This window comes from Elephantulus edwardii, unplaced genomic scaffold, assembly GCF_000299155.1.
Source record: "Elephantulus edwardii isolate Elephantulus edwardi_28Jun2011 unplaced genomic scaffold, EleEdw1.0 scaffold00375, whole genome shotgun sequence".
NCBI classification, from domain to species: domain Eukaryota; kingdom Metazoa; phylum Chordata; class Mammalia; order Macroscelidea; family Macroscelididae; genus Elephantulus; species Elephantulus edwardii.
This window is the reverse complement of record NW_006400125.1, coordinates 1,316,472-1,325,659: the sequence shown is the minus strand read 5'-3', so window position 1 is coordinate 1,325,659 and position 9,188 is coordinate 1,316,472. Positions and strand designations below refer to the sequence as shown.

Sequence of the window (9,188 nt, the reverse complement as noted above, 5' to 3'; positions counted from 1 at the left end):
CCATGTTTTCCAACTACTGAATCTTCCTCTTTGTTCCCGACTTTTGCATTCCAGTCACCCATTATTATCAATGCATCTTGATTGCATGTTCGATCAATCTCCGATGGTAAAAGTTGGTAAAAACCTTCTATCTCTTCTTCCTTGGCTCTGGTTGTTGGTGCATATACTTGAATGATAGTGGTATTCACTGGACTTCCTTGTATGCGTATAGATTTTATCCTGTCACTGACAATATTGTACTTCAAGATGGATCTAGCAATGACTTTTTTAACTATGAAAGCAACTCCATTTTTCCTCACTTTTTCATCTCCAGAGTAATATATCATATGGTCATCCGACTTGTTTCAATTAACAGATGTAATTAACAGTAACATAACAACAGTGTTCCCTTGCTCTGTGTACACAACAGCCTCTTGGTCTAGGTATAGGTTTTACATGAAGTAAGTGCTGTGGGATTCTCATTGTTTTCAATTTTAGCCATAACTTGTTATAATCTACATTGTCAAATGTCTTTGCATAGTTAATAAAGCAAAAATAGTCATTTTTCTGATATTATTTACTTTCAGCCAGGTTCCATCTGACATCAGCATCGATATCTCTGGTGTCATGGCCTCTTCTGAATCTTTCTTGAACTGCCGGCAGTTCCCTATCTACGTACTGTTCCAGCCGTTTTTTGAATGATCTTCAGCAGTATTTTGCTTGCCTGTGATATCAATGATATTGTTCGGTAGTTTGCACGTTTAGTTGGAACTTTATTGGGAATGGGAACAAATATGGACCTCTTCAAGGTCATTATTTTGGTTCTTGTGGACTTGTTTTGATTTTCTTCAACCTCAATTTGAACTTGTACATGAATCATTGATGGTCTGACCCACTGTCCGCACCTGGCCTTGTTTTGACCGCTGATATTATGTTTCTCTAAGGATTTCCTCATTAGTATTCGGCCTCAAACCTATTTCTTAGATGGTTTCAAAATTCAGGTGCGACAGACTCAAGGTCAGATTTCTGTTTCTGTGGATTTGATTTAAACTTCTTTATCTTTAACTTGACTTGACATATGAGTAATTGATGGTCTGTTCCACAATCAGCACCTGGCCTTGTTTACACAGCTGATACTGAACTTCTCCAGTGATTCCACAGATGTAATTGATCTGATTCCTATGTATTCCATCAGGTGAAATCCATATGTATAGTCTATGTTTATGTTTCTTATAAAAGGTATTTGCAGTGAATAAATCACTGATTGTTCAGAATGCTATCATTCTATCTCCAGCCTCGTTTCTGTCACCAAGTCCATGTTTTCTGACTACTGATCCTTCTTCCCTGTTCTCAACTTTTGCATTCCAGTCACCTATTATTATGAATGCGTCTTGATTGCATGTTCAATCAATTTCTGATTACAAACCTTGGTAGAAATCTTCCATTTTGTCCTCTTTGGATCTGGTTGTTGGTATATATGTTTGAATGATAGTGGTATTCCTTGTATGCGTCTAGATAAGAAAATTATCCAAAAATGACTGGAACAGCACATTAACAGAGAACTGTCAGCTGTTCAGGCTGGTTTTATAAGAGGCTGTGGTACAAAGGATTAAAATTTTTAATTTATATACATTGTGTTCATACTTTCATCCACATTGTGTTTCATACAGTCATTCTCATACATTGTATTTTACAAAAGGTTTAGTTTTAAAAACAAAGACGACTAAGAGGAAAAAAAGCCCACCCCGTTTTACTTGCTGCTGAGTACCGTCATTTTAATTGGCATATAAATCTTCTATCACAGCAGCTTGGGCCTCCCAGGACCTTGCAGGGGTCAGACATTGAAGGCTGACTGAGCAGCTGCTGTAGCTCTTTCAAAGCTTCAGTCTCATCAGCCCATACGGATTTACATCTTTTTTCTCACTGAGTTTCTACAATGGCTGCAAGGCAACCCATAAGTGTGGAATACTTGTTCTAAAAGCTAAACTGACCAATATGTTTGTGTGCTCCTTTCTTATTTCAGGGCACCTGACACTCTCATATTTTTACTTCACTTTTAGAGGTTATCTCTCTACATCCTTTTCTTCAATTTGTTTCCCAGCCCGGTTTCTTTGGGATGTTTCCTTTCTAGAGTCCAAACCTGCCCCTGCCCCTTCATCTGGAGGTTTCCTGAGCTCCTTCCTTGAAGGTCACCCCCCTCACCGCCGTCTGGAGGTTACTGCACTCCTCCTTAGAGGTTCACCCCCCCTCGTTGTCTTTGGGTTTACTGCACTCTTTCCTCGAGCTCAACATTTCCTGGAGGTTTCTTGCCCTTCTCTACTTTGGCTTCATCTCTGGCTGCTTCCCTCATGGGAACACTGGGTCCCACATTGGGTCCCAATTAGCAGTTGATATGCAAGTATAACCCCCTGACTCAGAGCTGACTTGATTATTAACCCTAACTCTAAGCCATAAGAGGTCACAAAACACAGATGGGGACTCTGCACTCGTTTGTGCCCAAGGCATGCCTCATTCACACACACACACACCCCTCAGGGCGCCCCAACCCACCAAGGAAGTACTTACCTCCACGCTGTTGCTTTCGCCTGGATTATCCCGACCACCAGGGGTGTATTTGCTGCCCCACAGGTTTCCTCACCTTGCTCGGTGCACAGTTACCTGGTTGCCAGAGGCGTTGACTTTAGGCTTTCGGCAGATTCCAGCTTCATTAGCCTCTTTCGGGAGGCTTCAACCACTGTCACTGGAGGGCTGTTGCAACTAAAGTCAGCAGGACACAGCTCCCTCAGGGAAGAACCATAAAGACCCTCCCCAAGGTGAATGGGCAATCGCAGATCCACCAAACTGTTAGAAAAATGGCTGGTGTCCCAACAGAAACACGGCTGGACAAACGGTCTCAGCAAGGCATTTCACTTCCTCAGAAGGTTGCTCGGGCAGACCTGAGTTTGACCAACAAGCACAGCTTGGGGCAGTGCTCTTGAGTTTTAACCCCTGGCGCAAACGCTCAGGCTGTGGTCTCGCCCCACTGGTCAGGGGTTTCCACCTCACAGCCTGGATTCTACCTGGGTTGCTGATTTTAACTGTGCTTGAAAGGAGGGGAGGACAGCTTAAGGATGTTCGGGATGTCTTTGTTTCAGAGGATGATGGGGCACCAGGAACTGGCCTTGGCTGGTTCACAAGGAGATACAAGGGACAAGAGAGTTTCTCTTAGTAATTTTCAGAGAGAGTTCTTGCTTCAGCTTTAACTCCATCTCGGAACTTTTGAAGAGAAGACACACATACATTTTTCTTTCTTACACTTGGCGTTAGAGACTTACCCTGAAAAGGTTTTCTGACACCGACGACAGTGACTGAGCGGATTCTGGCTCACAGCGACCCTCAGACAGCGTGGAACTGCCCCGAGGGCTTCCAAGCCTGCAGGTCTTCGCAGAAACAGCTTCCCTCATCCCCCCTCCCCCCAGAGTTTGAACCCTTCTCTTGTGGGCTCTGTTGGCCTAGTGGTAAGAAGCTGCACTGACACCCAAAGGCAAGCGGTGTGAGCCCACCAGCGGCTCTGTGAGAGAAAGATGGGCACTCTCCCGCGTGATTTATTGTCTCTGAAAGCCCACCCGAGGGTCAGCTGGGAGTTGGTTCTGAATTGATGGCACACGCATCTTTTGGTTAGAGACCAAGCACTTTAAGCACCACTCCACCAGACATGATGTCGTCCTCTGGAGACAGCAGCATTAAGCCCCGCACTCTGAGACACTGAGCTGTGCCTTTCTTTCCGGGTGCCTTGTTCTGTTTTCTGGATCTCAGACGCTGTCCTTGATGGGGTGGTATTAATAAGTTCAGAATTCTCTATAAAACTATAGTTATGTAGTTATAAAACGGACATCAGTTTTTTTCAGCCTGCAAAACTAGTTACTTGGCCTCAGAATTCTGTTTCCTTTCTGTAGTCATGTAGTTTAATCTGTTTACCAGGAGAGGAAACACATCTCTCCTAGGTCTCTCTGAGGCTGTTTGTCCCATCATATGTAACCTGTGTCTTAATCTGTTGTATCTTACTAGGAAGGGGACTGTGCCCTTCCCGAACTACTGGTACTTAAATGTGAACTGTTCTTTTCAGATATAGAAATTCTTTGATTTTACTAACAAAAGTTTATTATTGTTAAGTAAGTTGGTGTCTCACCCTGGTATACAAGCCTGGTGACATCTCCCAGTCGGGGAGGCAGTCTTTGAGGCCAAGCCCCTGTCCTCCACAGATCTGTAATAAAGTGCTTGTGGATATTGCAGTTCGTTTGTCTTATTAGCGATTGACTCCGAAAAGAACCCCTTGTGTTCACTAACATCCTGATTGGGGTTACCCAAGGCTGCCTCCATTCTGGTTTTCAGAGAACTCGATAAAATAGCTACCCACTGTACCCCCGCGGGGAAGGAGGGACAGCAGACCCTGACTAGGACACAATGTGTGAGGAAGAAAAGGAATGACAACCCCCCAGCAGGAAAGACATGGACGCTGTAGCCCAAAGTACATAAAACTTTAATGAGTTAACCTTACAAAAGACGATGGCATCAAAACATGAGACGCAGCTGGTACAAAACAGGTCCTACGTGGTGAGGACTACGTGTAGGGACAATGGGCGAGACACAACCGATGGGGCGAGGTGACCAGAGCACATGGGGGGCTGCTGGCCCACGGGCCACAGGGGGCAAAGCACACTGCAGATGGGGGGCCAGGGCCAGCGCGCTCCCAGATGCTGCGTGTCTGGGCACTGGACTAGCGGATGCGGTGGGCAAGCTACTGTGTTTCCCAGAAGGGCACATGCGCCAGGTAACGTCCACTCCCCGTTTATTGCCGTTGAATGTGGGTTCACTGTCCCGCCGTGGGGCGCTCTGGAGTAAGCACAGTGCGAGTGGCAGGTGGCCTTGGCACACGGCAGACACCGAAAGGTATGCCACTGGGTCACAGGGGCGAGTCTGCGGGGGCTCTGTGGGGACATGAGGGTGAGGCCGGAGCCCAGGCGCAGGGGGGCCTCCTGCGGCCAGCCGGCACAGCCATCAGGATGCCAGGTTGCTCTGTGACAGGGACCGGGACATCTCCGTGTTCACAAAGTAGGTCTTCAGCTCCCCTTTGCCCTTGACGTTGATGATGCCACGGCACGCGCAGGCGTAGCCCAGCGTCTGCAGGACCAGGCTCGTCTCCTCCGTCACCTGAAAGCCACGTGGGGAAGCAGAGACACAGTGTGTGTGTGTGTGTGTGTGTGTGTGTGTGTGTGTGTGTGTGTGTGTGTGTGTGTCGGTGTGGGTCTCCAGACGTGTGTCCCCCAGGCTGGCCCTGATTCTCCTCCGCTTTGTGGTCTGAGCTGCCAGTCCTGTCCCGCCTGCTGTAGACCCCCAAATGTGATTAAACCACCGTGCCCCTAAATTAAAGAACACCACTCAAACCAGCCTCTGTCCAGTCATCTCTGACCCGAGGGAGCTGCGTGTCTGAGAGCTGTACCCCACAAGGGTGTCCGGATGACTTGGACCCTAGGGGAACCATGTATCTGAGGAGAGCTGTGACCACAGGGGTGTCCAGTTAACTCTGAGGAGTGCTGTACCCCCATGGGGTGTCCATTCGACTCTGACTCTTGGGGACCCATGTGTCTGAGGATAGCTGTACCCCACAGGGGTGTCCAGTCAACTCTGACCCTAGGGAACCATGTATCTGAGGAGAGCTGTGACCACAGGGGTGTCCATTTGACTCTGACCCTTGGGGACCTGCATGTCCGAGGAGAGCTGTACCCCACAGGGGCATCCAGTCGACTCTGACACTAGGGAACCAACTGTTTGAGGAGAGCCATACCCCACAGGGGTGTCCAGTTGACTCTGACCCTTGAGGACCCACGTGTCCTAGGACAGCTGTGCCCCACAGGGGTGTCCATTCGACTCTGACCCTTGGGGACCTCCATGTCCGAGGAGAGCTGTACCCCACAGGGTGCCAACCGCTGGCTTTTCAGAAAAAGATGTCCAGGCCTTTCTTCCGAGCAGCCTTGGGGAGATGTGAACGCCCAGCCTTCTCACCGGCAGCGGGCACACGCACAGCACCCCTCACCCCAGGAGAAGCCGTGTACTGCTCCACTGAAGCTGGAGGTCAGCTCTGCCAGGGTCGAGCAGGACGAAGCCGGATGAAGAGGTGAAGGGCCAGGTGGGAGGACTGGGGCCACTGGGCAGCCCGCTGGCAGGCCTGAGGGCTCTGGGCACCAGAAAGGACCGGAAGATGGTGGAGACATGCACAAGGCTCAGGTCGCCCACACGCACTTAGGGAGGGAGGCCTGGCGAGTTGCTCTGCGAAGTCACAGCTTTGCACACACTACACAGCTCAGCCGGACTGTGCACACGTGGGTCACTGTGAGATGCGTTAGAACCGAGTCTGAAGTTAGTTGCTGGTGAGGAGGTCCCTGCTGAGAGTTATCACTGCGGGTCATCCCGGAGGCCTGCAGCTCTGGCCAGAGAACCGTCCACACCACACCTGTGGGGGAGGCAGCAGGCCTCCCTGGACACCAGCAGGTCATCTGTCTGGGGTGTTGAGGGCTCTCAGAGTGGTCTTGGGGAGCCTCAGGGTTCCAAACCAGCATGGATGGAGCCTGAGTTTGTAACTAATAATTCCAGAAAGAACCTGAGTTCATAACCAATATTTAAACCCCGAGATTCTCCATTACACCTTCTTCCCACGCTGAAGCTGGGGATGCTCAGTGTGGGGCTAGTCTATGTACCCCGACCACGGAGACATGATGGGACACCTAGCAGACTGGACGGGGACCTAGGGATGTGACAGGGCATTAAGAGGACGTGATGATGCATTTAACAGATATGACAGGTTATCTGACGGACATGACGGGGCATCTAGTGGGTGTGACATGATGTGGGATCTAGTGACGTGACAAAGCATCTAGTGGCCTTGAGTCCCTTGGACCCCGGCAGAGCAGAGGTTGTGAGGATGAGGTGGATGGGAAGGGCTCTGCTGTGTTGTATGCAGGTCACTACCAAGTTAGAGCCAACCCACAGCATCTAAGGACACCACCACCACCACCACCACCACCACCACCATCAGAGTTAGTGGCATGCTCGTCTGCGGTCTAAGAGCGGCGCAGCGGACAAAGGGGATTTGGTGGTGGAGGCAGGTGTCTCAGCGTCTACCCAGGAACCACAGATCGGAGCCTGGACCTGTCCTGTGCCATCTACCGTGTCCACCGCACTCAAGCCCACCGTGACGGTCCCTGTGCCATCCTCACCATGCCCACCACACTCAAGCCTACTGTGACGGTCCCTGTGCCAACCATCTCACTGAGGGCCTGCCTCTCTTTCTCTGACCCTCCACCCTTCCCAGCACTCATACCTGTATTTTATCCAGGACCCCAGTGCTGTCCATGCGGCTGGCCACGTTGACGGTGTTGCCCCAGATATCATACTGTGGCTTTTGGGCGCCGATGACACCGGCAATAACTGGGCCATGGTTGATGCCTGCAACACACAGGGGGGTGGGTGGGGTGAACTGGTAGCCACCATTCATGTCTACAGGTTTAATTTACTTGAGTATTTACTAATTTATCAATTAAATGTCTTTTTACAACAAGCTGTTGTGGTTGTTCTTGAGAATAGACACAGAGACTACACTGGTTCAATGATTTCTCACGCCCTGTTCAGCCACACTGATGAAGCTCACTTAGAACTGTTCTCTTTCCTGGATTGTCCCCCTATTAATGTAAATTCAGTCCCCTTAAACTTTCTATCTAACCTTCCCGACGACTTCTCAGTTTGACCCTGGGATCATCAATATCCTCCCAGATATTACTGATCACCGCACAGAAGTTTAAGACACTCGTCTTGGGTCACTATCTTACAAACAACAGTGCTGCGTTTAATGCACCTTCATTCCTGTAGGAGAGGCTATTCCTTGGAGAGGAACATCATCTCAAAGATGCTACAGCGTTCCACGGTCGCCGCTTCACCCTCCTGCTGGTCCATGAGCCATGTCCACAGACCCAGCTGTCTCTACTCCGTAATCACACAGTCGGCACGTGGCTGACACACGCCTGCTGTTACGCTTTGGTGACCTTGGAGTCGGGGGTGACACCACCAACACAGAGGCCAGGGCTCTGAATCCACCAGGTGCTCTAAGCAAGAACCATGGGCATCTCCTCCTGTGCACTTTACAGCCTCGGAAAACCTGCGGGATGGCCAGCTGTGAGATGGCGTGAACTGACGGCAATGAGCCGAGTTAGAGTGATGTAACAGCAGGCAAGGGACGGCCGTTCTTTTCTGAGTTCCGGATGTGGTGGTGGTTGTAGGTCTGACTTACAGTGACCCGAATGATAGAAGAATTGAGGCCTTTGAGTTACAGAAGAGCACTAACTATCCCATGAACTGCCTAAAGAATAAACAGACACGTCCTGGAGAAGGTGCAGCCAGCGAGCTCCTTGGAGGCAGAGAAGACAAAGCTTCGTCTCACACGCTGTGGGCATGTTGCTAGGAGAGGCTGTTCCTTGGAGAGGCTGTTCTTGGAGAGGCTGTTCCTTGGAGAGGGGCATCATGCTCGGGAAGGTGGAGGGTCGGGGAAGGAGAGGAAGACCCCCAACCAAGTGGATTGACACAGTGACTGCTGCAACGGGCGGGAGCTTATCGGAGGCTGTGAGGACGGCACAGGACATGACGGGCTTCAGATCTGCTCTTCACAGGGTCGCTGTGCGTTGTGCTCAACTCGATGGCACCTAACAGCAACAACAACAGTGCACTGCTAAGACAAAGACAAGTGGTTCAAACCCACCAGCTGCTCTGCAGGAGAAAGATGGGTAATCTCCTCTGGTGCAATTTACAGACTCGGCAAAGCCACCGGAGGGTCAGCTTGCGGGTCGGTTCTGACCCCACAGCCGTGAGCTGAACTGATGCACAAGAGACACGCTGCCTGTCCAGTGCGGTCTCCACGCGACCGTGCTGTTTGCACCCACTGCTGCGGCCACTGCGCCAACCATCTCATCAAAGGCCTCGGTCTCTTTTGTGGCCTTCTACTCTGGCGTCTCCAGGACTGTCCCTCCTGGTAACAAGTCTGAAGTATGTGAGGTGACGTCGCATCGCTCCTCCTCCGGAGGCCACTCAACATCTTCTAAGAGATGATTTTTTTCTGGGGCTCGACGCAGAATCAATATCCTTCAGCAAGTGAAAGTGCCCATTCTTTTTTTTTTTAATTTTTT

The 9,188-nt window shown here is 50.1% G+C and overlaps 1 protein-coding gene across 1 annotated transcript in view; it reads right to left on the bottom strand.

Moving 5' to 3' along the window:
• Positions 1 to 5,016: 5,016 nt before the first annotated feature.
• The window catches only part of ADCY2 (adenylate cyclase 2 (brain)), a 388,416-nt gene continuing 384,244 nt past the window's right edge, over positions 5,017 to 9,188 (bottom strand). Inside the window, exons 23-24 of the mRNA XM_006902167.1 lie at positions 7,337 to 7,461; positions 5,017 to 5,169 (exon numbers count right to left, since the gene is read on the bottom strand). Of these exons, the coding sequence (XP_006902229.1) occupies positions 5,017 to 5,169; positions 7,337 to 7,461 (278 nt within the window). The remainder of the gene's footprint in view (positions 5,170 to 7,336; positions 7,462 to 9,188) is intronic.